General features: G+C 38.5%; 2 protein-coding genes across 2 annotated transcripts; both read right to left on the bottom strand.

Moving 5' to 3' along the window:
* Positions 1-5,991: 5,991 nt before the first annotated feature.
* On the bottom strand, positions 5,992-7,269 carry kcnj12b (potassium inwardly rectifying channel subfamily J member 12b). The gene has a single exon (XM_073494103.1). The coding sequence runs from the start codon at positions 7,267-7,269 to the stop codon at positions 5,992-5,994; it is 1,278 nt and encodes a 425-aa protein (XP_073350204.1).
* Positions 7,270-18,262: 10,993 nt separating this feature from the next.
* Positions 18,263-20,503, bottom strand: LOC141018875 (myosin phosphatase Rho-interacting protein-like). Its single transcript, XM_073493594.1, has 6 exons — positions 20,432-20,503; positions 20,165-20,257; positions 19,827-19,913; positions 19,017-19,158; positions 18,518-18,609; positions 18,263-18,342 (listed from the first exon to the last, which is right to left on the bottom strand). The coding sequence occupies exons 1-6, from the start codon at positions 20,471-20,473 to the stop codon at positions 18,286-18,288; spliced, it is 513 nt and encodes a 170-aa protein (XP_073349695.1). The 5' UTR covers positions 20,474-20,503; the 3' UTR covers positions 18,263-18,285.
* Between the last annotated feature and the right edge of the window lie 246 nt (positions 20,504-20,749).

Raw genomic sequence — 20,749 nt, 5'->3', positions numbered from 1 at the left:
TATTTTCAGCCAGTCTTCTACATCGACGCCCATTTCCTATCAACACTGACTGATTATGGCAAAAATCTCTTTACATCAGAGGGTAGATGGGTGGTTACATTTCCATAAGAGACACATCAAGCCAAAAACATGGAGGCTTCCAACTGACATTCTTTAGCTTATCCATGACAGATATTAACCACAGAGGAGCTTAAAACTGCACCAGAGAGACAGACAGCTTTTCATCGCTTATCACAAAGAGAGCAATCAACCTGTTGAAAAAGACTCATATCAACATATTAACAATACTTGGCTAATTGCATATATATGAGCTGACTGTCATGTTGAGAAGGAGAAGAAGGTGATGGTGGTGGTATGTCAGCTTGGCGAGAAGGCAGCCAAGCAAGCGAACACTGTCTGAAATGGTGTTTCAAAATATCTAAGCATGAAACCAAGGAATATTTATAAGAAGACTTAGGGACATTTAAAATATGGATATTTTTGATAAGACGTCTGGATTTCTGTGTGTGCCTAAATCTAACCAGACCATAAGCACATCACATAAAAATTTAGAACTGAACAAAAAGAAATGGAAAGGTTCAACATGAACATTAGATTTAACATTGAGATTTAGATTTAAAATTTAACAGGTTCAACACTGACATTGCATTTAATATATTTTTTTGTACAAAAAAAGTAAATATGACGATGTTCACAAACATGGCTGTAAATCTGGTAAAACATGACTTCACACTACTTTTGTAAACGTGTTGGAGCAAAATGCTGCTTTTCATTTCAGTGGGCTACACTTTACATTGGTGACCCATATGACCGTGGTCTGCAGAAACCACATTGCCAAGATTTAGCATAAAGTATCGTAAAGAAACTTTATATTAAAGAACTTCACATTGTCTTAGTCAGAATTAATAGTTAAGAGGATATTCAGGAACAATATGACTGTTTGAAGTTATAGCTTTAGGAAAGGAAGTGCAGCTGTTGCATCACGTTACTTATTTTTCCACCCTCCACCTCCATCTGGCAGCTGAGGGAAACCAGCAAAGAATAGAGCTGCCGCAATTAATGTTGAATTTGCCTTCCAACAGCCCACTCTGTATGTTGGAAGACTGACCCTCCACAGCTTCTCATCCTCCAACACTGCCGAGTGGGTGAGAAGCATCCCAGTTTATTCTCAGTGCTCCTTCAATCACACAACGATCTCTCAGAGGATACAGCGCCCTTCAAGCAATAAATTATACATTCATTTGGCGCTCAGATAGGTTCCTGGAAGTCAAATGCATGAAAGGATAGAGCTGTCTATTCTGTTAAATGTCACTGTAATGGGATGTGTTACCAAGATAACATTTAAATATCTCATCCACCCACTCTTCAGCTCTATGGACGACAGGTCATAACGGGTAATTGAATAAAACCAGATCAGGATAAGATTATTCTTGGATAGATGTACCACCAACACATAAACACAATGACATTCTACTTATATTTCTATACTTTACAGGAATTTTAAGCATTTCCCATCAGTGGGAGCTTTTGTGAATAGAGTGAAAACAACAGTGACAATATAGCAGCAATTATTAACTTATTAATTATGTATATTAAACTTTCTTTGCTCTTAAATCAACAACAAAAAAATCAGCTGATATAGAAAGTGTGGTGGAGCAGAAGCCCGCACAGAGTTTTGTCCAATTTGACAAAAGCTACTGTAACTTAAGTTTGTGTGTTTGTGTGTGTGTGTCTTTGTGAGTGTGCTTATGTGCATGTGATCTCTTTTCCAGTGTTCAAGGTCACAGGGCAGTGAAATCAAGCAGGACTGCCAAGTCTTTTCTGTACATATGCAAAGACGTGCCTGATGGATTGCATAAGAGTGAAAGAAGAAACCTCTGACCCCAACCAGATACCATCCCACCAAATCACAGCCATAAATTACACTCCATTCCTCCGTGTTTATCAAACAGCTCGCTCCCTCTTTCCCTCCCCGCTGCACTTATTTGCTATAACTCAACAACAAATGTATTCAGTGGACATGTTTGGTAAGATTATCCCTGTACTTTGTGTCTGAAGGGAAAAAGAAAACGTTTGGCTTTGTGAGATATATCTTTTATTGTGGTAATCAACAGGATAGTTCTTTTATTCGTCAATTTATAAATTGTTGTCTCACAACAAACTAAAACCCTTTGAGGAGAAAACAATGTGCAACTCAGAGAGAAGATTGCTTCAAATGCATTTAGTGGAAGACAGGAAGAGGTCGGTAGACATTATTTCAGTCCATCAAGCAAAGAGAGTGTTTACAGTTTCTTGCTTTGCTTAGAAAAGTTGTGATATTAACACTGATACTTAATGTCTATTCAGACAGAAAAATCATAAAACCAAAAAAATTAATACATTTATTTACAGCCTGACTACTGTACAAATAAGGAGTTCTTCCCTCTTCCTCTTCATGCAGGAAGTTGTTGTCCGTGCTCTTGGCACAACTGGCGGTGGAGCCACCGTTTCTAGAGCAACCCTATTATGATATTTTCAGCCCCACTCAGCAAAATATAAATACAAATATGTTGAGATTTGCTGAAATGGCAGTCAGGTGTATAAGTTAACCCACATGGAGCTTTTAGTTTGAGAAATGTGGTGGAAAAAGTAATTCATCTCACCTGGGAGAAGTGAAACTGTGCTACACAGTCTGACCCAATATCTTTATTACCTGTCCTATTAATAATAAAAGAAAAAAAAAGAGTAATGCCACTGGCCAAGAACAAAGAAAAACAACATAAACTGTTGACATCAATGAATTCAAAAGTAGAACCAAAATAATACATAAAGTGCATGTATCAAAGGTTAATTTGGACACGGGCAATTTTATGAAGCAAGTTAATTGTTATTTGTAGGCATGTGTGTGATCTACAACTTGATCAGGCCAGAGTGAAACTAGAACGCTCTTGGTATGATTAAGCAAACGTGTCTTGATTTCCTGCTGGACTGCAGTTTTTCACATTAATATACTTTAACATCATATGGCTACAGTATGGCTTGATTTCTCTACAATTGTTTATTATTGTGACATAATCCTCAAACTCATTTCAGACTTCTTCAAATGTATTTTTCACCGTCCTTTGCACGGTTTGATTTTTAAATTGTTAGATAAAATATCATTACATCAAGACTCTAAATGTGAGTTGGAGCTTGTTAAAACATCCTAATTTTACTGTCAGAAGTTTCGCACGAGCAATTACAGAACGTATGAATGTAAGAAATGTGTCCTGATGAACATCCAAAAGATTCAAGAGTTATTAATATGTTGGCTTTTACATCCACATCCAAGCAGAGATATTCTCAGTACTGTACTTCGTGTTGTGTGCCAGGGCTTCTCTTTGGTCAATATTGTTTTTGAGATTTACTGTTTTAACTTGTCACTTGCATGTGACAGGGTATCATCTCAGATCACCTCAGTTAGATTCCTTTATTGCGTGCGGGGGCCTTCAAAAATTGTGTCGAGTCTTTGATAACCAATATGTGAACAGTTACAGCTAGATTCTCCCGGTTACAGATGGGGCTAAACTTTGACGTGTGTTATTTTTCTTTGGTTATTTCTAATTTTGTACTTTGTAGATTCACACAGGTCAGGATAACCTGCAGCAGCACATTTATAGAAAGAAAATGAATCATTGGCTAAACCCTATGCCCTTCCAGCAATTTTGCAGCAATATCACAGTTGGCACATGAAGCTTTGGATTTCTTCAAATGTTCTACATTTAATAACTGTGGAGGGTGCCAGTGTTTTTTTAGCCTCTCCAAAACTAAAAATACAAGAGCAAGTGTATAAGAAAAGGATTAAACGGTGTGTTTCTCGGCTCTAAAGTAAGCTGCAAACATGCCTGTTAGCTAGTTTTACCTACAGGGACATAACCCAGTGTTACCTCCAAGCCCAGCAGCATTTCAGACTACAATATTCTGTGTCGGGTCACAGGTTACGCCATTGTTTAAGAGCCTTGTTTACAACTAGCACATCCATTGTATAGTATTTCCCTCACTGTGTGGAAACTGGTCCTGGATGGTACCATATGAGAGTGCAGACTAATATTTGCAGCTCTGTCATTTGATCTGGTTTGATTTACAATCTGGCAACTTAGCCAACATTTTTGAGATGGCATTGTTAGTTCTAAAACTAAAAGGAATTTGGAAATAAGAAAAATATAAATCTGTCTTATTTTTAGTAGCCTGGACCAAAGATATATAAAACAAGCTAAGATAATCTGTGTCGTCTGCAGCAAAAGAACAACGCTGTATCTTTTCTTTCCAGGTTTTCTATCATCGACTGATGAGGACCCTTAGGTGTAGGGCTGTTAGCTTTAGCCTAAGTTGTTTTAGTTGGATATAATGATGCTACAGCAACTGTAAGTAGTAGCTAGTAAGCGTAGCTGATCAAGTCTGGCAGTGACAGCTGATGTGTCTGCTGAAAGAGTGACGGTTGTCTCCAAGAAATTATAAACCTGCTTTTGTCTAGGTCACGACTGAGTAAAAACAAGGACCCAATGCTTTGATTTTCCAGTCCAAAATCTGACATTATCACTGTAAAGTGCATATGTGCCATGGGAGAACAGAGAGTTTGGTAGGCGTAGCGTAACAATAATCAAGGGTAGTGAAGCAAACACTTCCATCACTGTTAACCACACTTGCAAGGTTCTGATCCAATTTTTCCCAGATTCACAGAAAATCTGCAAAACAACATGCAAAGTAATCTGCATTTCCATCCATTACCACTACGCTAATAATGAATTTAAGTGCCTAAAGATGAATAGTTTGCACTAATTCCCCAGTCAGGTGTCATTAAACCACACCAGAATTAGAGGGTAGACTGAAGTGATGTAAATAAGAGTGCTAGTCAAACCCCATTGGAAAAAAATGTAGAAGACGTGATAGCATGGCATATAGGTGAGCATTATAGTCTCCTCATCGCTCCACACAAGCTTATCTTCGATGAAATGGAAGCTTCTGTGGACTCATGTGGGCCTGTGTACATCACGATCATGAAGTCATGCATTTTGCTTTAATTGATACAACTTTTCCACCTCAGCCAAGGGCAAAACCTTTTTTTTTTTTTGCAAAACTCAGAGTTTGTTTAAAATTTTTGGCGTTTCCATTCAGCTGACTTCATGCACAAATTTGGAATATGCATAAAAACACATAAATGGTAAAGCACCAACAATATTGTTACTGGTAAACTGGTGAGAAAGAAACTGCATACTTAACATGGTCTCAGGGCTCACACTTGCTTATATGTTAAGACAGAGACTGATTAGTTTTCCTTGTTAGTATGCATAAATTAAATATTACATTTATTTCCCTTTTCCTGATGGATATGTTTATAACTCTACCTTGTCATTGGTCTCCCACAATTCCATGCAGTCCATACTATGTATGATTTTCTGTGTTATGTATCTAATCAAACTAAAGTCATCGACTTACATTGTATGATGTAAAATGTTGAGTCATATCATTCACAAGTTATACCATTAAGATGAAAATCCACTGTTGAACTACACCTCTGTTTATACCAAATTATTCTGGAGAAATATCTCCAAGTTTTAGTTTTCTGAACATAATCTGCAAAGTGTCAATTCCACTCCACACTCAGTTGTACATTGTATATTAGAGGTCTGTGAACAGCACCCGCAGATAGTCTCATCAAAACTATGAAACATCTCTCAAAATATTCATACAAAACTATGCTAATGTCATGCACTTTATTACTAGGATCATCTGCAAATTGAAATATGACAGTTTTGTTTGCATTTGATAAAGCTCAATAACCATTTTATGGAAGCAGCAAAAGTTAGTAAGAAATGTGATGAGTTCCATTCATGCTTTTATGACAGAGATCAGAAGTGTTTCTCCAGCTGCAGCAGAAATGTCTCCAGTGGTATCCTCATGTCAGTAGAATGACAGTCATAGGGCTCTTCATGTGACGCTTGCAAAACCGACAAAACAAGCAACAGCCAAAGGTTACATCACTGATTCCCTACAGGAGGACTTTTGATCACGTCCAGGAGTGGCCTGCTGATTAACTAGCTCCGATGAACACTTCCTGTCGTTCTCCTCATTTCCCTCTTCCTCCTCCTCATCCCTGCTGATGAAGGCCAGCTCGTTCTCATAGCAGAAGGAGTTGGCGCCAGATGTTGGGAATTTTCTCTCCTCCATGTCCTTAGCGCTGCATCTGGGGGTGGATGGTACTTCGAATGTTTTGTGAAAGTAGGCATAATCTATCCTGTATTGGCTCTTCTCCTCAAAGATGACAGGCTCAAAGCGGTGACCCCACAGGATCTCCGAGGGCAGGTAGGAGCTGCGTGCTTGCGTCGTCATAGCTGTGGCTTCTACCAGCCCTTCAAGGATAATTACTATCTCAAAGTCAGATGTCTCAAGGTCTTGCTTACTGATCCCAAACAGTGGGCTTTCTTCATCAATTTCATGTATGACAGTGAGGGGTGCAACCAGAAACAGGCGGTCTGTGCCTTTGTCATAGCCTACGTTCATGTCAATCTGATCCAGCGGGATATATTCACCTTCCTCTGTGTAACGGGGCTTGACGAGCTGGGCTCGCACATGAGCTTCCACAATGTGGCTTTTCCTTAGATTGGCAACCCTGAACATGAGGCACAGCTTACCATCACGCAAAGCAATGACTGCGTTGTGGCTGAATAGTAGAGTCTCTGCACGCTTTTTGGGCCGTGCCATCTTGGCCATGATGGCACCAATCATGAAGGCATCGATGATACAGCCCATGATGGACTGGAAGACCACCATGAAGACTGCAGCCGGGCATTCCTCTGTCACATAACGAGCTCCATACCCAATGGTTGTCTGGGTCTCAATAGAGAACAAGAAAGCTGCCACAAAGGTGTTGACCTGCGTGACACAAGGAATAAAACTGTCGTCATCTGCAGGATGGTCCAAGTCACCATGTAGGAGGCCAATGACCCAGAAGGCCAGGCCGAATGTTAGCCAGGACACCACAAACACCAGGCTGAATAGCAGAAACATGTATCGCCAGCGGATGTCCACACAAGTTGTGAAAATGTCAGAGATGTACCGCTGTGATTTCTCATCCATGTTTGAGAAATGGATGTTGCATTGGCCAGCCTTGCTGACAAACCGGCTGTGGTATTTGCGTCTCGTGTGAATCTTGCCATTGCCGAAGCTGCCCACAGCAGGCATGGTACTTAGTCTCAGGCTTTCTTCTTCACCGGACACGAAGCTGTGGTGGTGGGCCCTTCCCACACTCATGCCTCAGTGGGGCACAGCCACGTGACTTCACACTATCAGCCCGGTTCATACAAAACTGACCAGGAAGTGCACAGCTCTGTCCAAAACTGACTCAATGACAACTGGAATTGAAAGGTGAATCACAGGAGAAGTTTCCTGTAAAGTAAGGACAGGTAAAATATTAGTACAATTTCAATTATCTGCCCAACGTCATTATTGTAAAGTGGAATATCACCTGAAAAGTGGAGTATGAACTCATGAATGAATGCCTTTTTTAAAAAAAACAAATAATTAAGACAGCCGTGCAGTGATGGGATGTATTTATTTGAACCTTTGCAATATTTGATATTAATGTTGTTTGCATCTGGCCTTAGCAGAGGCATTGTCCATTGTTCACACTGGACAAAACTAATGACTATGATGTATACTTCAGCGCTTCATTGACTATAGCTATGTTTTTGCTACTACTATTCCTTTAAGTACAGACATTTGTTGCTCATGATGTACTTAAAAATAGACTTCTCTCAGGATTCACTCACTGTCAACTCTCATAGTTGTAGGACCTGGTGTGTGATAAAGCATGTTGTATTTTCACTTAATCATTTCATCTGTTGATTGATATATATATATATAAAAAACTATTGATTGTTTTTCCTATCAACATGATGGAAATAATTTACACTAATCTGTGTTCTGAAGCAGTTTTTATGTTGAGTGAATCAAACATTGAAGTGATTATGTGCTTTTCAAACTGCCTTCTACATCAAAAGCTTGGTTTCAGGATAAGATATTTAATCTTACTTTACATAATACTAGTTAACCTGCTACATGTCCTTTGTTGTATATCCTGTCATAGCCTGCATTTTATTTTCTGTCTTTCGTCTTTCACCCATGCTGTGTTGGAAATGCTCTGGTATATACAATACATGTTTCTCTGATCAACAAAGTACAGAAATAGCCAGCTAATCCAATGCCCTGCCATTTTATATGACGTATCTTCTGTTTCCTCCAGCTGGCACAGCTATTAGAGTCACTGGAGTACTGTGATGAGGCTGTGTGATTCCCCTGTGTGACTGAACTGGAAAATAATATGGGCTGAAAAACACGGTGCTTAAAACGTGTATCATAGGGGAGACAGCCTCAGATACAAATAGTTTGATGGTAGGAATCAATGGGATCACCACAGGCACATTAACGGAAATAAATATTTTACAAAAAGGGGAAATGTATCCTGATTGGGCCCCAACTGCAGCCTTCAGCACATGCAGCTTGTTCTGTGTTTATGGTAGATTATGAAAGTTACTGCAAAGTAAAAATGAATCTTCAAGAATTTTATATAAAAATGTATCTTACCCTCATCCCCTACATACATATATGTTTATTGTTGTACTAAATGTACTACATTTTTCTGTATAAAATTAAAACATTTCCAAATGATGAACTGTAGTGAAGATTTGGAGCTGAGCCAGCCTCCATGTCCTGGCCTCCAATAAATTCAATAAAAATCTCTCCAAACATCCTGTTTCACACAGAAACACATTACACAAAGGAAGACAACTGTGATGTCATTATTAGAAACAGGTTTATAGTGCTACTGCTTGAATATTTTGGAGTCAGGCTGTTTATTGATGTTATAGGCCTTGTACCTCATCTTCTATAGTAACTTTACTCTGTGATAAACAAGAGCCTACAGACAAACTAGCAGCTCTTTGAGGCTGTAGGTAGGCACAGCCATGCTTCGTGCTAAATGCTAATCTAAAAATGCTAACATGGTAGGAATGACAATGCTAATAGGTTTAGCAGGTATAATATTTACCTTGTTCACCACTTTAGTTTAGCATTAAAGCATGCTTACATTTGACACTAAACATAAAGTAAAGCTGATATCATTAGTTTTGCAGATAATTTTGTCACAAACAAAAAGTAGTGGACAACTAGAAATCTTGATCCAGTGACACTAGATGAAAAGTTAAAGGCGCAATATTTGAAGATTTTAGTTTAAAACAGAAAAAAAGACTTACATTTTGAAAGAATGTGCTGAAATATGAGTTTTTTACATTATGTCATAGACCTGTGTGTATAGTGCAGAAATGTCTACTGAAGTTAGCATGCTAACCAGCTAGCCCCAGTGTGTTGATGTTGATTTAATAGTCTGCCTAGCATGGCTGAAAATCTAGCTTCATATACCAGCATTAGACAAGGTTCAAGTTTACTTCCTGAATGTTATGAACATAGTGACAGTCTTGTCAGCTGTTAAGAGAGATGCTGATTTCTTGATGTTCACCTGTTCTGATTCTTCAAAGTACTGTTTTACTATTATAGGTTTGATTTACTGACACTAATTACAGTTTCCTGTAATGGAACCATCATACTGCAGACTCGAGGGGCCAAGAGGAAAGCACTTTAGCTACAGGTCAGCACAAGGTGACATGACGGCCAGAAAACTGACATGTTAGATGTTGACTTTGAGATAATGGTTGATTTTGATTATAGTGTTTCTCATATGGGATATCTGCGAACTTTATGTCATCACAAGACTAGGTACACCCAGATCAGAGCTCAGATTGTTTATAGTTGTTTTTGATTTTTTCCAGAGACAAGTTGCACTCAAACACCAAATATTATACCTCAGTGATTTAAGAATGTTATACAGCAACTTTCATCTTTAATAAAACTTCCAAATGGGGTCATGAAGGCAGCTGTGCAAGTGTCCCCACCAGGGATACTCTACAGCTATGGGGAGACATTAATACCTTGTGACAGAACAGGTGTGTTACAAGTAGGTAATCAATTCAATACACATTTTCAGATGTCTCAAACCCCCAGCCTAAATTTAAAGAGAAAAGACTGATGGAAGAATGGCAATAACAACAAATTGTATATTTTCTTGCCTGTGATTGAGTGTGTCTCATGCTGCATTTTCTCAATGCTCTAGTTGCTAGGAAGCAGGATGTTGAGTGTCCAAAGGATATTAATATCTAATATTTGGTGCGACTGCTCCTCAGCTCTCACTAGAGCTGCACTCTTCCTGCTGGGCTGTGATCTTAGAGCCGGAGCAGAGATTAGTCTCTTTCTCTGCTGACATTTCTCACAACTGCAACTGTTCTCACAGAAAATATATTTGAATGTAGCAATGAGAGCTAGTCGACAAGTTAGGAAATCTGCATAAGGGTGATGGCTACAGTATCATAGCCTATTTATATCTTTTCTGTGTGAAATCACAAGCAGCTTACCTTGTTTGCAAGTGTTCCCAATAAATGTTGATTTCCAACTTTCCTTCTCTTCAAGATCTCCCAGTCATTTAGCCAAACTACTGCATATTTCTCCTCAGTCTTCCTTCAACTCTTCTCTTCGGTTACGGGTAGAACCACTCTATCCTCCCGAGGCAGAAAACTAAATGGCCACAGAGTACCATCGTCTCTGCCTCCTAGTTTTAACGCGTATCTTTCTCCACTCAATGAAGAGAGCATCACAGTCACTCCTACTGTCAAGTCCTCCAAAGTTACTGCTCGATTGATATCCAGTGGGTCAGAAACAGACAAGAAATTAGAAAATGACTTTAGTCATAATTTTGAACCTCAAAATAGCCACTTGATCACAGTCAAATTAAGTATCTGTAGGGATCACATGGCCTGTAGGGTCCAATCCAATCAAAAAATCAATTCCTCACAGCTTATTTTAGAGGCATGGGCAGTCGACAGTCTCACACTTTCTTGGTATATCTGCTATCTGATCTTGTTCTGCTGCAGAACCCACTCTGTATCCCACATCCAGTGAACTATTGCTCACTGCTCAGCTCTCGTCCTCCCCCTCCCTTTCACGGTGTCACTGTAGATACTTGGCATTTGGAGACAACGTGCTCTTCCCCTACCAAGTGTTGCACCAGTGCCGGTGAGCAACGCTCAGAGTTGGAAGAACCAACTACTATCAGGACTGAGCTCAACAACTATGTTAAACTGATATTTCAGGGTTTAATTAGGATAAATTACTTTTCCTAGAAAACATTTCTAGACTCACCTCTGTCACATTGGGTGTATTATTGGTCTGTGTATAAAATCTACCCATTACATAGGCATCTATGAAAATAATAATTACAGGTAATTCAATCTTCTAATTCACTACCATACTTTCTAATGTTGAAACCAAACAGACCACAGAGTGGGTGGTGTGGTCTCTATTTTGACTCATTCAGAAAGCAAGGCAGCTCCTGTTGAGCATGTTGGACTTTGAAAAAGCACATGTAGGCTGTTTCGTGCTGAACATCACGCATTTGTCTTATGTGTTTGTGCATGCCTGGATAAAGAAGGAAATCACTCAATGTCTGTGTATCGCAGGGCCAATAAGTAATTGTTCAACTCATTATGCCAGAGGCTCTGTGAGTGTGTGTTTAGGCACAGCGGTGCTTCAAGCTAAAAGTTAATATCAGCATGTTAACTTGCTGGCAATGCTAAACAAGTAAAATGTTCACTAAACTCAAAAGCACAGCTAAGGCTCATTGGGATTGTTTTGTATTTGGTCATAAACCAAAGGATTGGACAAACTAAAATTTTAACTTAATAATGACACAAGTTCAAATGTCAGGAACATCAAAGTCATTAGGATGCATCATCTGGGAACCATGATATGTGTACCAAATTTTGTGCCAGTCCATCTAGGTACATGTTTACATTTTCCACAGAGCAAGTGAAAATGTTGACCTGCTGGTGATGCTAGAGAAAAGGTCAGGGGATAATCCAAAGTTATTAGGGTTCATCTTCTGGACACCATGAATATGTCTGTCCAACAATTTCATGCCAATCCATCCACAAGTTGTTGAATTATTTCAGTCAAAAAAACAAAACAAAAAAATGGCAAACTTATGGTGGAGTTTGAGGAAAAGTCAACAGATAACAAAAATATCAGTAGTATTTATCCTCGAGGGACCATGAATGTCAAAATTTCATGGCAATCCATCCAATAATTTTTGGGATATTTATACTATACTATACTCTGGACTGAAGCATAGGACAGAAGAACATTCATTGTCACTCATTAGCCTACTTCGATTAGATTAGAATAAAATCTACCTGCTTTGTGCTTTGGCCGAGCTTCAACACATCTCATGTTGTTTTTTAACAACCCACTGCCACACCACTCTGTGTTTTTAAATCTATTGTGAGTTTATACGGACAGAAACGGGATCAGTAGTTCCAGAACTGGCCTGACCCAGATTCACAAGAGGCCATCACAGAGCAGAGATATGGTTGAAAGGTGTGTGTGTGTGTCACTGGAATATAACGGCCTCCAAGGAGTATCAGTTTTCTGATTATAATAGGAAAAAATACTTGACCTTTATCAGTGTTGGATCTGTGTTCACTAAAGCAGTAAGACTAGTATATCTTCATTTCACGAGGACAACACATTATCTGAACTAATGCATGTATGACATGACATTTTAAAGCATGTTAATGTACAGATTTTTTTAAAAAGAAAACATACACATTATACAAATTTCAGATATCATAAAGATGTAAACATTTGTGAGAACTTGACCAGATTCTGTTTTAAAAGAAGAGACATCACCTGAATCATAAACGGCTAAATGGTGATAATGGTAAGGAGTAAAATATTTGCAGAAAATGTACTGAATGTAACACTTGTTGGGCTATAACTGGAGTTGAATGGTTATACTTTTAATACAGCACATTTCAAACCTAAAAACACAAGCTGCTTTGTGTGTGTGTTTCTGTGAGTGTGTGTTTTTTTCTTTACATGCACACTATGTTACTGGTACTGTACTGTTACTATACTGTCAGGCCTGTATGTGGGTTATGGGTTCAGTTAGGAGATGGCAGACCAGATGGGGATGTGAAGTGTGCTACAGAGAGAGCCCAGTTGATACCTCGTACCCTGAGAGTTATTTAAAGGCCGCCTCACTGCGGCAGGACAAAGTGGGCCAGGCTCGGCCACACTCAGGACACAAGCTCAGCGTTTGATCACCTTTCAGATAATCAGCACACATTTGCCTGCTTCATTTCAAGTGTTATGTCAAGATCTGTTATCCTTGTGTGGCACAGAAGACACCAGTAAGAGCACAGGATGTTTACAGGAGCGTAACTGGTTCTGGCAGGACACTCAGGATCAGGAGCATGGCAGGTACTCCAATTATACAACTGTGTAACCGTCTGTTGAGTTCAGTCTCACCAGCATTCCTGCTGTTCTCACTCCCTATGTGTGATTCTGCAGTTCCTGCTCATTGTTCTATTATCTATAGCTGTATGCAGGATCTGCAACATGGCCTGTGATTGCTGTTGGGTTTAAATTGATCACACAGTTAATCAGCACATTTATCTGATGTTATGTCTTGTCTTATGTCCATCGTGCATTTGTAAAATCTTTGAGCAAGAGCTTGTGGCTCATTTTACCTTTCAGATGGAGGGTGCAGAGTTTATTTCAGAGGGGAAAGGTACAGTACACATATTTTAATGACCTAGGATCACAGCCAAAGAGGTCGGCCAGATGAGATGGTGGTAAACAATGTACCATTCAACATTTTTCTTATTTCCTATGATTTTTATAGTACAGCAGTTTCACCCATTGATAATTCAATGAAAGATTAAATAAATCTGACTTTTTATCAACTGCTTTGTCTGAAATCTGTGCTAAAATAGGGTTAGAGTTTCTTATTTAGTGTCCATGTCTTTGTGAGCTTTACTGGTGGATGTGACAGCATAGAGGATCATCTGTCTGTCAAGCCATCAAGTCAGCTTTAAAAAAAATAACAAAAAAATCAACTGAAGCATCACTTGCAGGTTTCTAACAATAGCAAGCAACATGCAGAACAACATGAGTAATCTAGTTTGTGCCAAATCAAATAAAAAAGGTGTGAAACATTACAAAATCTATTTTTGCACTAGCGAAGCTAATTAAGTACGTGACAGAAACAGACGTTTTTTCAGCTGACGTTAGCATTTGCACTTAATGTAGCTCCATAACTACAAAGGAGAAACTTGTGAACGCAAAACACTGGGAGCATATGTCAGTTGTTGTTTTAGTTATGAAATAGCATAATAATGCATAAAACAACTCATTACCATGAATCAGGACTCAAAGTTATTACACTAAAACTACATTTTCAAGTAAGAAATCCCAACTCATGAAGTGGAATATCAACATTATATGTGACATGAATGTGATGGTATCACAGTGATGTTACTGTGCGAGAGCTGTGAAAACATTAAACTAATATTTTCTCGTTATCATAGACACATCATACTATTATTACCCCACATTTCCCTCCTTTTCAACGTTACCCTGTAACTTTATTAAAATATTTGCCTGATGGTACCCCATTATTACTGAGATGCTTTGCTGTACTATTATCCTGAGATACTTCCTCACATTATTTCTCTCCTGTTTTTCAGGCAAAGGTTAATAAATAGGATATTACCAGGGTATTATCAGGGAATTATCCTTGTTGGTTAGTATTGCCTTCCTTATTACTTTTTTATATGCTGTAAAGTGCTACCACGTAGGTTGCAGTCGCCCTTTGATTGAGATTTTTTCAGCTTCTATCGATAAAAAACATAAACAACAACACAAAAAATATTTCTGTCCATCTTAGGAACAAAGCTGACTTTCCTCCAACAAAATGGCTTCAGGCCTGTGGTGTAAGACAGCCGTGATCACAAGGAAGAGAGAGAACAAACACGAGTCTCTGTTGGCAGCCAGCACTGACAAAAAAAATCTGAGTGGGGGAAGAAAGGCGTTGTGCACCCACCCAACAGAGAGAAATGCTGCATATCCACAAGACAGTGGACTTTTTTTCAGGGAGCTTCTCACTAACCTCCCTGCTCCAGTTATACTCCAGACCAGCCTAATCAACATCCTGTCTCATAATAATAAAGTGCTCTCACCTTGTGGAATAGCACAAGGAGACCATGTCAGCTCCACACAAAAAGGACTGGAGGTTAAATTTCAGGTAACTCTTACTTTGAGGCAACATCTGCATTCAATCAAATACGTTTAATTAACCTTGCTATGCCTCATCCAGGTGGATAGTGAAGTGTATTTGTCCTTTTGAACAAAATGCTGTACATCTTCACATTTGTTTTCGCACCAACCAAACTTCGCTTGTTTTGGACACGTTCTACTGACAGCACAATAGTAGAGTGTATCAGCATGGCTTCCTTAATACCAATCAGCCTCATCTTCCTCCATGCCGAGGCTGGTGTTGCCAAACTGACACAGATGCCAAATGTATATTTAACTCAGGTGAACAACGTAGGCTTCATCCATTGTCATGGAAACACTGACAAATTTGAGTATGAGCAAACAAATTGCATGTAGGTCACACGCCTCTGGTCTTGCTTTTGTAACACTGTAATCCAAATCAAATTGGGAAAAAGACATCCATGCAGTTCTTTGCAGTGTATCAGGTTGTGCTCACTGATCAGAGCAGCTTCTGTGCTGGTTGCAGTAATTGATCTTTGCATGACTAAATGGGCCACTTATTTTTGCAGCCCAAGCAGGTGCACCTGTGTGCTGCTGGTTCTACATCAGCCGCTGATCAGTCATGAGGGCCTAGTAGCGTTTGTGGGGCAGCTCGACTCAGAACAGGGAACACAGGTGCACCATGCTACTCTACACATAAATGAATGTAGAAACACACTGACAGAAGTTGATATTTTATATATAGTTGAGAATTTCTTTCTTTCTTTCTCTTCTGTTAAAAGTGTTGTAATTGGAGTAAATATTGTATTAGTGTTAGATACTCAGGAATTTGAGATAAAATGAAACACAAAGCCATGAGAGAGTAATTTTTGAACATGTTTTCAGTTAGATTCAATCAATCACGTGTGTTTATTCATTGAAGTATAAAGAAGACATGAAAAAAATATGTTAGAAGGGAAGTTATCTGGTTTAAGGGACAAAATTCACCAGGAACCCTTACTTCATCATAGATACTTTTTTTATGCATTCTTTGAAATGATATCAAAGACTTCACTGTAGCCTACTGATACCAATAAGCAACAAAACAGAAAATCATCCAATCATGGTCCAAAGTTTCTGTACTCACTGACCCTGTAAATGTGGATTTCTTTATATTTCTGAGAGAATTTTTCGAATTTCCACATCAAAAATAAAATTACAAAAGGCCATGGTGACCCCTTTAAAATGTGTTTTGTCCAAAAACAGTCCAGTTCCCAAAGATATTCAATTTACAGTGAGATAAAAAAAAAAAAAAAAACAGAATACAAGCAATATTTACATTTTACTCCCATTTTATAATTCCATGAATAATTGATTGGCAAAACAGTTAAAGACTAATTTTCTGCCAATTGACTAATCAGTTAATCAACTATGTGTTTTAGCTCAAGTAGAATTACTGGCTTTTTGCAGAGCTTTCAACCACATTCAACAGTAAGTGGACCTTGAGTTAAGATAATTTTGTCAAACTATTTCCAAGGTTAAGAATAAACATTTTGCTCTTAATTATTTTATTTTATAAGTGACAACATTTAAATCTAGTGTATGAAAAAAATTGAACTCCACCCGCCTAGACCAGGATTACATTATTTTAGGAAGAAAAATCTACACTGACTTTCAGAGAACGGTGCTTATGTTGCCAAACAGAAAAGCCCACAGGTGCAGAATTATATCCACGATGGATAATATTAAGTATCAAAGTGTCGGCTCACATGACTGCAGTTTCCCACACTGTAGTCACAGGGAAGGAAAGATGAGTGTTAGGTTTTAATGAGGTGCAATGTTCCTCTTTAGGAATATGACTCCAAGGAACAGATCACTGTCAAGATTAGGTCTTCTGCAAGGGCACTGAGAGATGATTGAAAATTTACACAGAAATCAGATCTCTGGAGATGTTGACATTTATCGTTAAAGATCCTTGTTTCCACTGAATAAAGTTGGGCACGTTGGAGTAAAGAAAACATCCGTCTTAAAGCTCTTCATGTAACGTTCTAGATAAATCTAGGTTTACACATATGAAGTGTTATGGGTTAAATGAGGCAAGCTACAACATATCTGAGTAATGTGAGGCATGTTACCTAAATGTCAACAGCATGTTAAGCAAAGGTGGGTTATTCTGAAGCTGTTACAAGATTTTTGCCTCTGATGATCTGTCTGCAATGAAACCGAGGATCCTATTCTGCTTCTGCCTGTCAGCTGATCTGATGATGGAGTGTGTTATCACATGCAGACTCTGTGCTCCACTGACAAGGTACAGTATGTGTGTTTTATGAGCAGAGCAGACATCAGTTTTTCTTGCAACAGCCTCCTCATTAGCTGCAGGGCTTCTGAGAGCTCTGTGTCACACACTATCACTGTATGTTGAACTACAAGGTGAGACAGGTCTTGGTTGAGTTTTTGGTCGACCTGCCAGGCCTCACATGCTGTGTAGTTATCATGTTCCCAACAACTCTGCTATATCAACACTTAGGACACTTTATTTTACTGCAAGTGGCAGCGAGTCAGTTTTGCATTTGGACGTTGTGAGTATCATTTTGCAAAAGCCCAGTGACATCATCTCTGTCGCCTTCGCTGGCATAGTAAATGTTGTATTATGCTACATCTAGTGGTGCAATATGTTAATAACAGTCTTTATACAAAGGATGCAACACACTTAGTTATCTTTTAATAAAAACACAGGTAGTGTGTCTATACGTTACACTGTGCAATATCCTGAGCATCAAAATATATGAATATTATTATTTCTGTGTGATTACTCTGTTATATTTTATAGTAAACTTTTAGAAATGTTTATCTAGAAAAACCGGTGTTTGTTGCTCCCTCTAGTGGCATTAAGATGCTTCTCTCTCACACACACACACATAAACATAAACACTAAAATCTTGACTGCTCTTTTCCAAATCACAAAGCACATAAACAACAAAAGAGGAACAATTCAACTTTTTACAGTTTAAAAAAAGAGTTACACATACTGTAATAGACAAAATAACATCCTCTGTCTTTGAACTGCACTGACCAAACAGCAGTTTTACTCTGAAACGCAGATCCCACACTCTCATCTTGTTTGGATCAGAAAGACTCAAACAGCTTCATTCTTTCTTGGGCTGAAAGGCCTTCTTTTAAACTCTGCAAGCCAAACACAAATAAAGAAAATATGAGATAAAAGAAAAAGTAATCTCTACCTGGATGACTGAAACACTTCAATGTGAGGTAAGGGTTTAAAAAAGGCTTAAAACTGGTTTATACTGTATGAAGGCAACGTATTAAGGTTTTTGTGTTTATCAACTGACAAAAATTTCACCTTGGATCTCACTCCTCTGATCTGTCTTGTGAGGTATGATTTCTCTGTTTTCTTCAGAAAAGCAGCATTACTTGTGTTTGTCACAGTGTCATCTGAAAAAGCACAAGGGCAGAAAACACAAAGGGAATTATTCGCTTACTTGATGAGGGGTACATTTATTTTGTTACCTATGGACAGAGCCAGTCTGTTTCTCCCTGTTTTGTTTTTTTTGGGCTGCTGGCTGTGGCTTCCTTTTCACTATACAGACATGAAAGTGGTATCATTCTTCTTGTCTCACTCTCGGCAAAAGAGCAAAAGAGTCTTATTCCACCAGATTCCACTAATCCTTTCAGGTGGATCTAAACATGATTAAGTCAACCGTGTGCTGACAAAATACACAAGGCTTCAGATTCACTAACCAGCTAAAGAAGTGTTAAACACTTGAATGTGTGTGTGAGTTTAAATCTCATAAGTTATCATTACATTTAAAAAAAAACACACAAAGTAAGGAGTGTCTCACCGAGGCTCTGTCCTGAAGCGTCTCTGTTGGGAGACCAAGTGTTGGACTTGAAATCTTCACAGAGTTTGTTAGCATCATGACGAGGTTCATCCTGGCTGTTTGTATAGAGGGCTTGGAGCTTGTTCTGGGCATATGTTTTGTCCTGTTACACACAGACACACACACAATGACACATGCACGTCACTGTGAAATCACAGATTGTTGTGTTCTAAAAGTTACTTTTTCATATGAATGAGAAATACATTATCAGACTGTCAGGGTACATAAATAACATGATTTACATTTGCATCCTTTACGTATATAAAAATATGGAACACTGTGCCTTTAAAAATTAGACTTGCAGCCTCAGACTTAGTATGGCCTATAATTAGCTGCTGTCTGTTTCAATCTGTCTGTTTGAATCTTTGATGAGATTTGTTAATGCTATTTTATAAATAGTAAATCTCATTTTCTCCCTCCCTCTTTGTGCATGTGTACAGTTTTTAACTTGGTTTATTGGTGCTTTTATTGCAGCCAAAATGTACAGCACTTCACTACATTGAATTCTGTGTATAAAAGTCCTTGCATTCATTCATTCATCATTTTATACCGCTGCCTTGATCAAGTGAACTGTATCACATTCCCTTAGTCTTCAGGTAAATATTAAATGAAAAGAGGTTTTTGTTGTTGATCTGACATGTTTGCCTGTTTTGTTTCATTTACACTCATCCACCAATTTCAGTAAAAAACAAAATGTTTTTTTAAGTATGACTGCCAGAGATTCTCTGAAAATTTAAACAAGAAAAAGGAAAATTAAAGATATTTCAATACCATTCTAGCAATCTTCAACTCTTCCCTGAGAGAATGAGCTTCCTGTCTGAGAAACTGCATTTCTGCCTCTCTCGCCCGCAGAATCACCTGTAACACACATCAATATAGTGTAACAAAGCACAAATTACAGTTCTCCAGTAGGTTATATGTTGTGTGTTAGTAAAGGGGAGAAGATAAGTCCGAACATTTACTATTTACCTCTGGAAATAATCATTATTCCACCTTTTCCCTCTAATATTTTATAATATGTATAATTGAACTCAAGACAGACAGAGATTTTAAGGAGAGTTTATGATGTGGTACAAAGAAAAAAGGGTTAAACTTTTCCAGGCACTTACCTCCATTTCATAGAAGTCATCTACTTGAGGGGCATCATATGACTGTTTCCCGTTTTGCAAGAAATGAAGTTGAGACATTTCATCTGCCTCGCTCTTAATAAAGAATGACAGGGAACAAGAAGAAGACACACTGATATATTTTATGAATGGCTTCAGAAGAAAACACACTGTTCAGGTCATCCAGATGTGGTTATGTTGAATGAATACAGACGAAGAATACTCAGCTATTCTCTCTGAGACACCTTTGCGAGAAGAAATTGTTTATACCTGATTCTTTTTGAGCTCCTCATTTTCTTGTTGGTATTGCATCAGGGATTGTCTCTCATGTTGCAGCTCCTGGTTCAGCTGAGAGTTTTCCAGGCATTTCTGAGTGTGCTGAACTGACAACACCTCAAGCTCCTTGTGCAATAACTGGATCTCCTTGCTGCAGTGGCCAAACAGAAGCACAGACGATGTTGTACAGTAAAGTGAGTGAGAGTTTTGGAAGAAGCTTTACAAGAAGATAGAGAAAGATATATAGTTAAAATACTATTTATAGCAAATCAGATCACTGATTCAATCAAATCACTTAATCAGTGACACAGG

Source organism: Pagrus major, chromosome 23 (assembly GCF_040436345.1).
Source record: "Pagrus major chromosome 23, Pma_NU_1.0".
NCBI lineage: Eukaryota > Metazoa > Chordata > Actinopteri > Spariformes > Sparidae > Pagrus > Pagrus major.
Note: the sequence above shows the minus strand (reverse complement) of the source record. Positions and strands in the feature narration are given on the sequence as shown.